A 17,068-nucleotide genomic window follows, 5' to 3' on the forward strand; every position below is an offset into this window, starting at 1 on the left:
AACCATACACAGCCACAACAGCCTGGCATCTCCTCCTCATGCTGGTCACCAGCCTGGTCACACACTGCTGTGGGATGGCATCCCATTCTTCAACCAGAATTTGTCGCAAGTCAGCCAACGTGGTTGTGTTGGTCACTCTGGCATGAACAGCACGCCCAAGCTGATCCCACAAGTGTTCAATTGGGTTGAGGTCAGGACTGCTAGCAGGCCATTCCATCCTCTCCACTCCACACATTCTGGAGGTAGTCTCTGATAAACCCCGCCCTGTGGGGGCGAGTGTTGTCATCTTGGAGGATAGAGTTCGGTCCCAGACTGTGGAGATATGGGATTGCCACTGGTTGCAGAATCTATATCTATATCTCTATAGCTCTCTGCATTGAGATTGCCTCCAATGATGACAAGCCTCGTTTTTTCCAGTGAGGGAGACGCCACCCCTTACCATCACACTGCCTCCCCCAAAAGATGTTATTCTATCGGTGCAGCAATCAGCATAGCGTTCTCCACGTCTCCTCCACACTTTGACCCTATGATCCAACTGCCGTAGGCAGAATCTGGACTCATCACTGAACATAATGTTCCCCCAAATGTTCAGGTTCCAGTGCACATGTTGCCGACATCAGCGCAAACGGGCCTGACGGTGAAGGGCAGTCATGGCAGGACTCCTGGCAGCCCTATATTCCGGATTGTCTGGGCAGAGAGCCGTCGGCCATATCGTCCTGCAAACCTTGACTGCAAATCTGTAGCAGACAGTCTACGGCACCTAAGAAATGACAGGGTGATGAAACGGTCTTCTTGGGGTGTCGTCTTCTTGGGACGCCCACTTCGCGGCCTGTCTTTGACATCCCCCGTTATATGGAACTTGGCCTTCGGTTTGGAGAGGGTACTAGGGCTCACTCCAAATAATGCCGCAACTTGGTTTTGCGGAACACCAGCTTGAAGTTGCCCAATCAGGTGCCAATCAGGCACCTGATTGGCAGCACCTGGGGGTACCAGAAGCTCAAAACAAGTGTCAATAGCAACAGCAAAATAACCTGTTTGGCAATGGCAGAAAAGATTTGGCAAATTTTTCATGGGCGCAACCAACATACTCAGCTCTGCAGCTCATCCCACAAATGCATGTTCCTTACAAATGGGGAACAATTTGAAAGGGAACCAAACAGGCTTTCTAACGGTATAAGATTTATTGCCAAAAAGCATTGTTACCACAGAGATTAGTATGTCGTTTTGACAACATTCATTGTGCAACACTGTAATCATTCAACATAATGTTGCAGATCAATAAAATTCAAGTACATTAGCTGCAGAGACTTTAACAAAGAAAAAGCGTCAAGTATTGGGTTTCTTTCCTTAAGTGCAAACCAAAAAAGGCACTACACTTAGTTTAATCCTTGGTTCTTAAATGCCACCCATGATGCAGAGAGCAGGAAAAACGGGTGTCTTTCTAGATAAGGAACATACACTGACAATTAGGGATGGGCATGATTAATTGATGATCGATCATTGATTGTTAAGAATTTTGTCGATCACGTGATATCTTTTATCGATCAAAAGGAGGTTGTGTTCCAAAGTGTGAGAGCGGAACAGCCAAGCCGTTGCTTGTCTGTTTAATACAGATTTTGTCCTTTTGAATTAATTCCCGTGTTTAGTGCGCACCAAACGAGTTTGGCCCCTTGGTGCGGACCTTTTGGGCTGTTGCGAATACAAACCATCGAACTCGGGAACGGACCAAACAGCTGGTCCGAGACCCAGCCGGAGAGGTGGTCTCGGTTCGCTTCAAAACGAACCCTGGTGCGGTTCGCTTGAGATGTGAAAGCGAATGCACCTCGGTCCGATCAAGTTCTAAAAATCATACGCCTCTTTGGGCGTAACAGGCACCCGCTCAGCCGCGCGCATTATGGGAATTATTGTTTGATTAGCGGTAACTCCAAGATTAGAAGCACGATGTCGGACCGTCGGGTGAAAATGAGTCGTGGCTCAAAGTGGAGCAAAGAGGAGACGGAACCTCTATTGGGTATTTGGGTCCGATATCCAAAAGACATTCCGTCTCCTCTTTGCTCCATGTTGAGCCACGACTCAATTTCACCCGATGGTCCAACAAAAGCACGTAAAAATTATGCTGGAAAATATGCATAAAAATGCAGATGCATTTAACACATTCCGAGTCAGGATGAGGGAGAAGGAGTTGGACAGCAGATCAATGTATATCACGCTGGATATCCATGATTGTTTACTTTCACCAGCGCTTTCTTCCCCTTTATGTTTCCTTTAGCGCTTTACCCCGCCCCAGACCTTTTTGTCCAATGATTTAACGTTCTTTGCACACATGCGGAAATGAAACAAATTTCTCAGAAATGTGGAGCAAACATCCTGCAGGTGAAATGAGAGCAAACAGAGTTAAAGTCGGCCAAAAAGAAAATCTGAGACTTATTTCCACTGCGACCCATGATTATACAATGATAACACACGCACGCGCACACAAATACACACATGCGCGCACGCATGCATACGCACACGCACACACACACACACACACACACACACACACACACACACACACACACACACACACACACACACACAATTTGACAGTAATACAACAGTAAATACAAAAATAAAACCGAATGACGCAGAGAGCAAACACTACCAATCAATGCTAAATATAAATGCAGCTTAATTAGAGCTCAAGCTAAACACCTCCTGCTCAGTTTGTAGCACAGAGCACGTCGGTACATCCGAAGACACAGCATGGGGGGGGCAAATCATCCTCCCAGCACTGCTATGATGTATGGCACGTCATACAATATCTGACATGGTTCTAATGAAAACTATGTATATCCTTTAAATTAATCTTCATAAATAGAACAATATACAACATAAGACAGTTTTTTAGTGTAAAATGCATGTTTCCATAAAATATAATTTGAAGACGCAATGTTTTGATATGTATTGGACAAGACGGTCAAGAGAAAACGTGACCAGTGTGATTACAAATCAAAAGGAAATGTCCTTGTTAATAGTAATGTGCAACTCATTAAATAACTAAACTGAAGGAACATTAAAGGCGTCACAGACGGTACGTCAACTGTGGGCCAAACTCATCTCTGTATCGTGTCTCATGTCCCAAACCACTAAGACGACAATATTTACTGTTCCATCTATTCCTGACCCCCCCCCCCCCACACACACACACACACACACACACACACACACACACACACACGCACACAAACACACGCACACACGGTTCATTGTACTGATCCATGACGGCGAGACTGCTCATGCCACTGGTAATATTAGAACCTGTTTCTATTAATAGACTCGTTACCACCTTCCTCCCGATGCCCTGTTTGATGGCATCAGGACTAAGTGTGACTGGGCCTGCTGCTCTCCTCCACCTTGCCAAGGGCTTTAATATTGAAGAAGCAGCAAATGCCAAATCGCCTCTCAAGAGGCAGGCTATGGGGTTGAATATGGGGACAGGCCCTTCTCCATACACACCACTTACCCAGGGGGAGAGAAGGGGACTAGCTGTTCACCCCTTACCAAGGGGGGAGAGAAGGGGACTAGCTGTTCACCCCTTACCAAGGGGGGAGAGAAGGGGACTAGATGTTCACCCCTTACCCAGGGGGAGAGAAGGGGGAGCAGCTATTCTTGAAAGCAAGAGAGACAGTGACGTTGTTTGCACCTGGAGTTGAGAAACGCATGAAAGGTGCTGGTGACGTATTCAACGATTTTTGTATAATACGCAAGAGATTAGTTTGTAAATGGATCAATGTTCTCTTGTTATTAAATACAAGGCCTGACGTTCTTCAAGATGTGACACAATGAAAACGCACTAGATTTCCTCAAACACCAGACTTCGGGAATGACCAACCACTGCTGTGCAATGATAAGAGTGTTCTCACCCAGTCTAGAAAGACAACTAATGTTAATATCAGCTTCAGTAATCAACGTTTTCCAAAGTATCCCATTAGAGTCTATAGACTCTTTTCTCATGTGTCATTGCAGGACACACACAGGTGTTGCTCAAAACACTAATGAGGGGTCTGCTCCTTTCATGTAGCAGTGCCGAGAAGTCGAGTAAACCTGTGTTAAGATAAGGCCCCGTCCACGCAGAAACGATTTTTGTGTAAAAACGTTTGGGCCGACCGTCCAGACGGACCCAGCGTTTCCGGTGCCTGCAAACACACTTTTTTTATACCAGGTCCCAGGGTGAAAAAGAGAAAAACGTCCCCCTGCGGTTTCCTGTTGGGATTGGTGTGGACGCCAGATACGCAAATGATGACGTCATCGCCCCACCACCAGTTGGCAACGTTTGATTTCCACCTGATTAGTTTTGTTTGATTTGATTTGTAGCTTTAAATACAGCTTCTTGGTAAATTTAATTACTAAAAAAGTATTTTCTGCTCAATCTACAAGGTTCAACAGCTGCTTCCTCCTCCTCGACTGTATGTTTGTATACAGTGCGCATGCTTGATACGCATGCTCCGCCTTGACGTCTTCTTTTTTGGTGAAGAACCAGCGCCACATATAGGGCGTGACTTTGTCCTACAGCGTTTCTACAACTAGATGCGTATTCGCAATGAGTCCGTCTTTACGGAGAAATTCCTGAAACGCTGCCAGGGAAAACGGAGGGATAAAGATTGTTTTCGTCCGTGTGGACGGCCCCTAATTCTTCTAGCTGTGCCCTGGTCCATCAAGGAGCAGCCAGAGCCCTCATTAGTGTGATGAAACACACCTGTGTGTGTCCTTTGAAGACATATTTTGGAGAAAGCATCCATCAAGGCCAATTCTCAGTACAATCATCGTAATCCAAATTTCCCCTGCAGTAAATACACGTTTCAAATCGTGTTGCTGCGTCGATGAAGCAGCAAACGGCAAAGATAAAGTGTGTTTCCTGGTATTCTGTGTGTTTTCTTTGAATGGGAGGAAGGAAGCGGGCGTGAGATGGTTTCTAAGCATTGAGGGGTGTGTGTGTGTGTGTGGGGGGGGGGGGGGGGGGGGGGGGGGCGGCACTCAGTGACGTCTGAGTGCTGGGTCTGTAATCATCTTTTTTTTATACTGAACCCAGTTATTTTTGACGACCATCACGTCTCCTCTATCCTCAATCTGCCCCATTCTGATTCCTTTCATGCCTCGTTCAAACAATGAATCCCATGAATCTGCCCTCTTCCTCTTTGTATTTCAATGTCTCTCTCTCTCTCTCCCTCTGTACTTCAATGTGTGTCTTTCCTCCCGTGTACTTCAGTGTCTCTCCGTTTCTCTTCAAGGTTTCCCTCACCCTCTTCTTCCATGTCCAAAATTCTTGCTACTCTTGGATAAGTTTTTCTTCGGTTTGACGAATATCTCGTTCGAAAAACAGGTGACACGGCATAACTCCTCCCTTGAACTGTCTGGTTTCACGAGTGACCTGTTGCCTTTCCTTACCTGTTGAACTTTTTTATTGTTTTTCATAGACATGTTAAAATGTAACCCCTCATTTGTCTTTGGAGTGTTGTTTGAGGAAACATGTAACACAGAACTACTCAGCCCTTTAAATGTAAAACATTTTTATGGGATTCAAACTCATACCATTGTTGGAAAATAAAAGGTTGGGATACTATTCCAGTGTACCATCATTAACAGTGTTAAATTAAAGTCATACAGCATACAGCCAGACATCACTCTCAAAGCAACAGCAGCCAGATCAGCTATGCCCTAAAAACTATTTGGTTTCAAATCAAATGAAGCGTTGTTAAAGACGCTTTTAATTTTTAATGTAATAGTGCTACAACTCAACAAACCAAGCTTTTATGTAGACATTATCTTGTAAAGTGAGATTCGGGATCCTGAAATAGCTGCACGGTAAACAAAAACGTTTTAAGTAAATATAAGGCCCTCTACCGTTTCAAATAAGAACACAGTAACAAAAAGTCAAGTTCATTCGAGAACAAAAAGGAAATCCATTTAATTGCAGGAAGGACCCAAAAGGTCTTCAGTCATGTTAGGCTTTCCTACCCACAGTGGAACCACAATTAACATATTGTGCCTTCAATCTGAAAAATTATGGATACATAAAACATTTTTACATTTTTACATTTTACATTTTTGCAAGAATTCACTTTCTATGCAAATAACTTTAAAGGCTGACTGCCAGTGATGCACAGTGCCGCTGAGGCATCCTTTCCCCACAAAAACGTAACAGTTCCGCCGGGTTTATATTAAGACTTTCAAATTTCTCAGGGTTAAGTGTATTCGAATTTTTTGTGACGTTGACATACAGTTGATTGAAGCTCACCAGAATACACGTGGACAAACTCACACACACATGTAACCTGATATACGACCTGATTGTGGAAAGTACTATATCACCCTGCTTTGATGACATATCTGATCAGATCTGTACTCCTCGGATCCGCTATCTGACCTTGGACATGTCGCCTTATTTGTTTTTGTTGGAAAAAAGCATTTGTGACATTTCTACTGCGTTGTCTACAGTGAGGGAGAGGCAGGAAAAGCTGTGATAAGGAGAGCTGAGGTACAAACTCCATACCTGCTGCTAGAAACTGTAGAGTTATACATCTATTATTCAAATGTAAATCACTTTGTAGTGTCTGCTAAATGAGGCCAGTATTTAGATTATGAATATAAGTGAGTGGTCCTTTTGAAGACAGCTGCAAATTTGATGCAGCTTAATAAAACAATATTTTCAAACATTTTAAAACGAGTGAAACAGCACTTTCGTGCGTCCAAAATCAGATTTGCTTCCTAGAAGTAATTTAGGCGTTCAACATATGATGACGTTGGGTTGGGTGTAGGAATAGTGTTTTCGGGGCTTTTAACCCATAAAACATGTATTTGAGGACGAGGACACTGCTGTATTTTTACATTCGGTTGATTTCAGAAGGTCAAACATGTCTGTAACTGATTGGATATCTAACAGAAAATGAATCATCGCTACCGGCCCCCTGAAAAAACAACCTTCAAACCAAAGACACACTGAGCCTCAGCACTGCCTCTCTCTACCTCTATTCTACCTCTATATATGAGGCCTGTCACCTACATAACATAACTGGATAGGGACTCCAATGTTTTCTAACTATTTTATCTATGAGGCCTGTCACCTACCTATTTTACACTCAACTTTGTTCTAAAAGATTACAGCTTTAAGACCGACCGTTCACCGGTGATTTTCAGATCAAATCCTTGTGTCTGAATACATAAACAATGAAGCAACAAGCTGCCCTTGTTGCTTCAACAGAATGGAGGCCTTTTTGCAATGGCTTCTAAGCGGTCTAAGATCTGACCGGTCTACATTCGTGCAGGCAGGCAGTCCCCCAGAACATCCTCTCCCGGAGCGCTTCACTCACTCAAGGCTGACAGATATTAGCAACCCTGACGAGACTGATGAGTTCTTTCGCCTGATCATAGCGCCTGACTCCTTTAGGGTCGGAGCGCTAGCAGCCAATCAGAAACAAACATCGACTATGTGATACTGTTTCTTCAGGGCCGTTAATGAATGGACTGGTTCACTTCCGCTGCACGTATTCCTCTGACTGAGGCACTGTAACTGCCACCGTGGGAGTCTGAGAAGGACGAGAATAGATTCCCAGAAGAATGGCTCGCATCTATTAAGGGTTTGAGGCAAACAGTACAGTGGCAGCCGATGCATCAGAGCTTACACTACCTTCTCCTCCTGTGCATTTACCTTCAGCAGACGCTTTTATTTTTATTTAAAGCAACTTACAATAAGTACATATCTCAGAAGAAAGGGAAACAATATACAATACAATATATTGCTGTCGGTACAGTAAGGATGTTCATAGAAGAAGTGGCAAGCACTTAAATCGCTAGGTTAAAGCTATGGGTTGAATAAGGTTGGCACTTGGCAGCCATGTTTGACTCCAAATGTATGACGTCCATCGTTGTTGGTGAAGCCATACTGGAGCTACATTTACATTTAGGGCATTTAGCAGACGCTGTTATCCAAAGCGACTTACAATAAGTGCATTTGTTACAATAAGTACATTTGTCGTAAGAAGTGAAACAATATATCGCTGTCGGTACAATAAAGACGTTCATAGAACCAAGTGCAAGTATTACAATCGCTAGGCTAACCCATTCCCCGTGTAAAGCAGCGATAGCAGCTACTGTAGATGCTACACAATTAAGTACCTTGAATAAGTGTAATGTACAAGTGCCAGGACGTACAACATTCAATGGTGGCTGTGCATTGGTTTCTATGCAGAGTCGAGATGAACTCTGAACAGGTGAGTTTTGAGTCTTTTGCGGAAGCTGGTGAGCGACTCTGCGGTCCTGACTTCGGTAGGGAGCTCGTTCCACCACCGAGGTCCCAAAACAGAGAAAAGTTGTGACTTTGCTGATCGACCTTTGCTTGCTCTTAGCGATGGCGGTACCAGACGTCCAGCTGAGGTAGTTGAGCGGAGGGATCGAGCTGGGGTGTGTGGCTTTACTAATGCTTGGAGGTAGGCAGGGGCAGTTCCATCGACTGCCTTGTATGCCAGTACCATCATCTTGAATCTGATGCGAGCTATAACAGGGAGCCAGTGGAGGTCTCGGAAGAAGGGGGTTACATGTGAGAACTTTGGTAGGTTGAACACGAGGCGCGCTGCCGCATTCTGGATGCGCTGCAAGGGTTTAATCGCAGAGGCAGGGAGTCCAGCCAGGAGCGAGTTGCAGTAGTCGAGGCGGGAGATGACCAGCTGAGCTGACCTCTGAGCAGAGCCAATCCCTAATGGGACAAAGTAAACGAAAAGGGCCGGTCCATGTGAACTCAATGCGAGGGAGAGCAAACTAACTTGTTTGACCAAAGCAACATATTCCATCGATTTCTGTTTGATCCAAGCGTACCCTAGATCAGGACCCAAGAGACAAAAGAGGCATCAGGGAAATGCTTGAAAGAAGAACTTTGTTTAGTTGATCAAAAAAACAAAGATGGAGCAGCACCATCATGACCATTAGAGCATGGAATGGCGGAGTGACAGAGACTGGGAGCAGGATATTGATCTGTAATATTAGGTGAAACACATCATCATCATCACCATTGATTAAACTGCGACTAAACCAGCACAACAACATCTCGGTCGCGGCCAGGTGCTCCTAACCGCCGCTGCTGTGCGCCTAATTACAGCAGCCCCTGAATCCAATGAGCACACAGAACAGATCATGGCTAGTTAAAAATACACAGGCCGCCAGAGCATCCACACACACACAGGTTTGAGATGCACAACATCCTGTACAATGTACTGCCACAACATACCTTCTATCATTCATTGCTGCTTTCCTAATAAACAATTATATCATACACACACGCACACACACACACACACACACACACACACACACACACACACACACGCACACACACACACACACACACACACACACACACACGGATACAGGCTCGGACTGCCGCAGACAGGGAACAGACATCAGCAACACATGTGTGATTTGCAGTGGGATAAAGGGAGTGCAATTAGAAAGGAATATAATATTTATATCCTGTCTGAAAGCCTTCCATCACTCATAATGGGAGAGAGGGGGGATGGTTATGGAGTGTTATCCACATGGTATTCACAACAAAGCCAGGCCTATTTATAGAGATTTAGTAATGGATTGATGGGAGAAACGAATGAACGCAATATGGGGAGTGAACTGTATCCACAAACATCAGTAGATCAGCACAGGAAAAAAGGTGTGTGTGCGTGTGTGTGTGAGTGTGGTGTGATAAGTGTTTATGGGGAAAGCAGCAATGAATGATGGATTTTATGTTGTGGCAGTACATTGTACAATATGTTCTGCATCTCAAACCTGTATGAAGCACAGGTATCAAATGCAGTTTTTGCTGAATATTTCTCACCAGAGAAATTATTATTATTAAACAAATATTATTAAACCTCAGCAACAAACGTGAAACTGTGAATAATGCCCGTGACGTCATGGAGCGCTCATCCTGAAGACATTTTCATTCCTACTTCAAAGTCAATATGAATTCCCTTGAAAAATGAATTATGGAAAAACCGCCGGTAGTAATTCACCGTCAAAGATTAGCTTGGTGCTCAGGAACTACAAATAGCCCGTACTGTGGATTCTGAGTAATGAACAATCGGGACATGGAGGATTAACACTGGTTACTATGGTTCGGCTGAGAACGAGCCAGAACATAATGGAAAGAGCCAGAGCCATTGAGTCCATGAGTTCGCTAGCCTGTGGAGCTAATGCTACCTCCCGTGTGCGGGAGCCGATTCAAGTCGGGGAAACACAAAGGAGGAAGTACCGAGCGGTCTCTGCATTTTTAATTAACTTTTATTTTCTATTAGTATTGATGAGAAAGTGTGTTTTAAAACTGCATATCATAATGTATTTATGAGTTGTTCTTGAGAAGGAGCTACATACACCCGCCCAGACGCCATCATACACCCGCTCAGACACGTACACCTGCCCTCACACCCACGTACAGCCAGACCCAATGCGAAGCGGCAAAATCCTCGGTGCCTGTGAGGGGAACAGGCTGTTCGGTGCACACACAGGTTATGCATAAAGTACATCTGTGCACTGGTGGCCAGGGAGTTCTGTCCAATAGTTTACACCTCAGGCACACACACACGCATATGCAGGCACACACAAACACCCAGACGAAGGCACGCACACACACACACACACACACACACACACACGCAGACGGAGATGCACACACATGCGCAGACACAGGCACACTAATATAAACGCAAGCAGACGCAGGCACACACGGACGCAGGCACGCACACACACACATGGACGCTGACACACACACACACACACGCACAGGGGTAAAAGTCCACACACGCACACAAAAACAGGGTCGCGCGATGACAAATATCAGAGTTCTCTCTATGACCGCATTACTGTATTTTTAGGCTCCACAAAAAGAATGGGTTTATTTTAAATGTACTGTGAACACAAACAGTGAACACACTGAACGCAGTGAACCGGACCCTCCACAGGTGTCGGGGGATACGCGGCTGTGGTTGCTATGGTAACAGAACCGAGTCAAGTGGACAGTTTGGATGTCAGAGTCAGTCCAATCTCTTTATATGTTGTGTACGTGACATTTTCTGAAGACACAATAGTAATGATACCTAGTGTGACGGTTTAGGAACTTCCAATATTGCAGCTTGAGTAGGCCTACAATATTTCAAAACCATCTTTCAATGTCTCAGGGTTGATCTTTTCTTTCAACTTTAATTGACTCCCCACAGAGAGATAGAGTATGTTTGGATATTATTGTAGCAGGCAGCCTATTTTGAAGACATCTAATACAATACCACCTAATTGATCCGTAGATATACAGTTATACAGACATAACAAACTCAGCATCAATCACTACCAGACAGCTTCCCCACTTTGCTCCTCCATTTTCTTTCCTGCCACTGTTTCGATCAAAAGAAAAACGTAATGGAAAGTTCTAAAGACTTCCTCCCTGGACAGGCTGAGCGGGTGTCGGAGCAAAGGGCAGGTTAAGTGGAAGTCGAGCAGCAGTTCTCAAAGCTTGCTAAGAAGCGAAGGTCAGAGTGAAGTGGACAAGTGTGGGGAGTGGATGATTGCGTGCGTGTGTAAGGCTGCAGCCTAGCCAAAAAGAACTGGGTTCAATCACCCCGTCTCCACAACCCACCTGCTCCATTAGACCATGTGTACAATTCATCGTCATGCTTTGTCTTACAGTGCAAATTAGTCACTGCCGAAGTTGGTCGAAAGGTCCCCTACATTTTGATCCACACAGATTGTAGCAGGCTGCTGTTAATGAACTACTTACTAGATACGCTTTTATCAAAAGTGAATTCAGATTCAGCAGGACAGAGATTTAGACACTGAATTCCGATTCAGAAGGACTGAGTTTTAGACGCTGAATTCAGTTACAGCAGGACAGAGTTTTAGACTGTGAATTCAGATTCAGTAGGACAGAGTTTTAGACACTGAATTCAGTTCCTCATCTTTTAGGAGCAGGAGGGAGTTTAAGATGCTGAATTCGGATTCAGCAGGATAGCGTTTTAGCAATGAATTCAGATCCTCATTATTTCAGAGCGCATTGGCATCTCACTCAAGTATGCTAACAGGTAGGCTGCGGACATCTGGGGATCAAACCCAGTACGAATCAGCTATCACACTATCCTGTAATTATCCCACTACTTTAGCCATATCACTATCCTGCCCTCTGCTTCCTCATATTAAGATAACAGATTTACATATATGCAATTGTGTATTGCTCATGGTATGCTATTTGGAACATTAATATCTTCATATCTAATTAGAGATGTATTGCATGATATTTATTTGGAATTAGTACTACATTATCAAAATACTAATCAGATAATAGAAAACAGAATAAAAACTCCCTAAGCATAACCCAGATGAGAGGTCTCCCCCCTCCGTGCCCTCTGAACCAAAACAGGATCATGCGCTGGGTAAGACACCTCGCCAGAATCATTTATAGGAAAAATCCGGAACTCACAAATCGGTATTAGGGACGCCAGAATAACCAGAAAAATTCTTGCAACAAATTTAACCTTTTATCATTATGCTGTCTGGATATGGACCCATGGAACCCTTTCACAATAATGCTTTATAAAAGGGTTTGTATAGACAAAACAAAAATAACCTTTTATTAAATACAAAATACACATGTTCGCTTGAATAGATTCATTAAAAGTGAACTTCCAAGAGACCACAAGATAAGGATTAGGGTCAGGTTACCCTGATAATGAACAACAAGGCAATCATTGACCAAACCACTAAGATCATACCCTAATAATGAACTACAAGGCAAACATTGACCAAACAACAGATCGATAGGACGTTCTAAATTAATATTTGACCAAACATCTCACTGCAGATCGATTCTCTGTTCATCGTTATGATCCCAAAAGCAAAAGAATAAACCAAGCAAGATTAAGCAGAAACCTACCAAAAACACACCAATATATAAACACAACATGAGGAGCAGGAACATATCCATCTTTGATTTGTATGTGTTGTTGCACACGTTGGTTCCATCCCGGGATCTTACCACGTTCCAGAAGAAGGGGTTGAAGAGGACGGCGAGCACAGCCACGCAGAACCGGGGGTCGCTGACGTCCACGTGCCTCACGACCTCCCCTAGCAACGACATGTCCACCTGGAGACGGACAGGGGCACGCGTTGGTCTCCTCATCGTCATGGACACGCATGACGACCCACGGAAAGGTATTACGTTTACATTTACAAGGGCATTTGTCAGAAGAAGGAAAAACAACAATATATCACTGTCGGTAGGGCTGCTCGATTATGGAAAAAATCCTAATCACAATTATTTTGGTCAATATTGAAATCACGATTATTCAAACGATTATTTTTGACTTTGAAAACATGTTGTATTTCGCCATGTCTCTCCCAAAAACACTTAGTAACTCATAACTTTGAAATTTCGCCTTAAAAAACAAGATGATGAAAAAAGAAAATGTTCAAATCAAAAATAATGTACAGATATGTATCCAGCTGTTCTGCACTTTCTATAAAACATTTATAAGAAAAAAAGCAAAAAAATAATAATCGAAAACTCAATTATATTACTTTTGTGATCGTTTGACGCTAAAATCGAAATCGAGATCGAAATTCAATGAATCATCCAGTGTGTATAAGAAATACAACATCAAATGTGGCACAGCTTGTGGTATAGTAAGTTTAACACCTAATGGAATGATGAATATATCACATTTATATTTAATAAGCTTTATTTAAGAACGCCATAAAGTGTCCAACATATTTCGTACCTTTTGTACCAAATCTAAATTCAACTGTGTAACATGGTGGGGCCTTAGCTGGTTTAAAAGGAAACTATTGTGGACAGCATCGAAATTATTGACAGCTACGCCAAAATTAAACGAAGCGCCTGAATACACAGCCCTAAAAACCCCTGAACGTCCCTTTATCAGTCCATCCACTCATCTTAAGGGAAGATCAAAACAAATGTTGTTCTGTGAAACCGCAGCCAGGGACGTCATCACTGCGGTCCCACATCAACTGACACTCTCACCTGACATTATCAAAGTGACCCTAGCCCCCCCCCCCCCCCTTCCAACCGACAGCACAGCTATTGATGAAGGCAACAAAGCCATCCTTTAACTCAAACTCACTGACCTTGTGTCTGTGGACTCGGGATCATTGGGTAACAAACACAAGCAAAAGGAGGCCAACATCATAGCTTTGAGGAGCGTATGTCTGCACTGGAGTGGTCCTTCTGCAGACGCTCCGAGCTCCGTTTAAACTTCCTGTAGGCTAAGCTGTTGTGCTTGACCTGGTTCGCATGCTCACAGTTTCGGACCCAATGACCCCGCAAGGGATGCATTATTATTTATGTTTTATCTCTTTAACGTTTACTTGATTTTATTATACAGCCCTGCAAGCTCTCCCTGCAGTGACTGACCCTGAAAAGAGCTTTTGTAGCGCTGACTGCAATGGTTCAAACTGATGTGGATGTACAGTGTGAGTATGGGGAGGCCGCACGGCATAGGCCTTGACAATGAACTTCTTGTAGTTTCACAACAACACCGCTGGGCCTTAATCCCATCACCATTAAGAGTGACACAGCCTGTCTCCTCAGGTGTTTGGCTGGTTTATGTTTGTTGTGATGCATCGTCTTGAGTCAGTAGCGGGTCCTACCCCTCTACCCCACTGTATCTTCTCTCACACGTTTTCTGCGGTGGAAGTTAGCTTCAGCTATAATATATATATATATATATATATATATATATATATATATATATAAATATACACACACACACACACACACACATATATATATATAATATATTGCTGGACCGCAACATTCCTACAAAATAAAAGGCCCAGGGGTTAGGTGCATGACAATGGTAAAAAAAAGACAAAAAAACATGATGAGTTGGTGGTAGGTAGTAGTTAGTATTGTTTCTAACCTATTTGAGCACCAATACAAGAAGGACACACTCTGCAGAATCAAAACTTTATGCAGAGTCAATGCTGTAGTTAATTGACTGCCAGTTATAATACAATAGTTACAATACATGTGATGGGCTGTATGTGAATTATAGTCTTGCAAGAGTAAGAAAAACGTAAACAAACTATAAATACACGCATTACCTGCAATGTGCTTTCCTTACAATAACGACTAGACATGGCATAGATATTGCAGTGAGTTCATTACAATATCAACTGTGGGCCACAGAGCTATTATTAAGCCGGAGACTCAAAGGATAACGCTGTTATCCCTACTGGTTTAATGCCAAGGAATGCCATCCTTGCAACAGAGCTGAACGAGACAACAAGTGAAGTCTCTCTTTACATGCAAGCAGATCCACGTTATTCATGCAATTAACCTCTCACCTCTACTGCATGTTAATATAAATCATATCTCTGTACATTATTGTAATGGACCACTCACCTGTCCTGCATGTTAATATAAATCATTATTGTAACAGACTATCCTTTCACCTGTACTGCATGTTAATATTAATATAAACACTAATATAAGTACTGTACCTTATTGTAGCTGACCTCTCACATTTACTGCATGTTAATATTAATATCAATACTAATATAAGTACTCTACCTTATAGTAATGGACCTATCACCTGTACTGCATGTAAATATTAATATAAATACTAATATAAGTACTGTACCTTATTGTGATGGACCTCTCACCTGTACTGCATGTTAATATTAATATAAATACTAATATAAGTACTCTACCTTATTGTAATGGACCTCTCACCTGTACTGCATGTTAATATTAATATAAATACTAATATAAGTACTGTACCTTATTGTAATGGACCGATCACATGTACTGCAGTTAATATTCATATAAATGCTAATATAATTACTGTACCTTGCTGTAATCCACGTTACTCAAACCTCCACAACAATCCAGGACAACGTGGTTATCGTTCGCCAAAGTGTCTGAAACACTCATGAACAGCTACAAAATGACAGAGTAATGAGGGTACACGCGTGTTGGACTCATAAAGTAACATTGGACAGCAGCAGCGACATGAGAGCAGGTAAACAAGAGCTGAGAGACGTTAGCTGACAGCTAGCCTGACAGCTAGGTCCGTAACCCTGAGCCGGCGCGGAGCGTTCTGGGTAATGTGGTTCAGGTTTAGACTGAAGTCCGCTCAGGGTCAATACGGGAGGTCAGGGATGCTGCTACATAACCCGTACAGCAGGTGGTTGTAGATTGTCATCACCAGAGCTATTTAGAGAGCGCACGGCTCTGGTTTTCTCCAACTCGTGTTTTTATCAAGCCTACAAACGAAATGAAGACGAGTAAAATGGGTCGTGGGGGTGTTTTCTACCTTACCACAGCGACATCTGTCGGTGGGGACGGGGGAAATAAACGGCCTTGTGTTCACAGGTTGTTGTTCGTGATTTTAAATCTTTCCACATATCTCCCTCTCCCTCTCTCCACTCTTCCCTGGTATATGTTATATCTACTCTGCCTTAAACCAACCTCTTTGTTATGTCCACTCTTTGCGCTCTTGTTTTCCTCACCTCCCTTACCCGACTGGTGTTATCTCTCTGTCTCGTGATTGGCTGTCCGTCCGTGCTCTTCACTTAACCCCCTCCTGACACCGCGCTGGTTCATGTGTATTCATCAGGGTGGATGTAGCCGCTTAGCTGTCAGGACCCCTGTGTGGACAAAATAGACTTTATACTTGACCAAGCATGTCAATCTCTCATTATATATATTTGTACATTTATTTATTTAAAACATTTATATTATTATCATTTGTTTGTTTAATGCACACACACACACACACACACACACACACACACACACACACACACACACACACACACACACACACACACACACACACACACACACACACGCGCGCGCGCACACACACACGCGCGCGCACGCACACACACACACACACACAAACACACGCACACACACACACATGTTAACTTGGCATAAGGATATCAAACACAGGCTGTTTGTTTTTCCATAGATAATTGAACCCATGTGTCTTAGTGTTTTGATTCACACGCTCAAACACACAAACACACACACACA

General features: G+C 43.3%; 1 protein-coding gene across 1 annotated transcript in view; it reads right to left on the bottom strand.

Annotated features, from left to right (window-relative positions):
• pemt (phosphatidylethanolamine N-methyltransferase) overlaps positions 1–16,066 on the bottom strand; it is a 44,555-nt gene extending 28,489 nt beyond the window's left edge. Inside the window, 2 exon segments of the mRNA XM_079757361.1 lie at positions 13,043–13,150; positions 15,878–16,066. Of these exon segments, the coding sequence (XP_079613487.1) occupies positions 13,043–13,150; positions 15,878–15,961 (192 nt within the window). The 5' untranslated portion in view covers positions 15,962–16,066.
• Between the last annotated feature and the right edge of the window lie 1,002 nt (positions 16,067–17,068).

The sequence above is a fragment of the Pollachius pollachius genome (assembly GCF_949987615.1).
Source record: "Pollachius pollachius genome assembly, chromosome: 19".
NCBI lineage: Eukaryota > Metazoa > Chordata > Actinopteri > Gadiformes > Gadidae > Pollachius > Pollachius pollachius.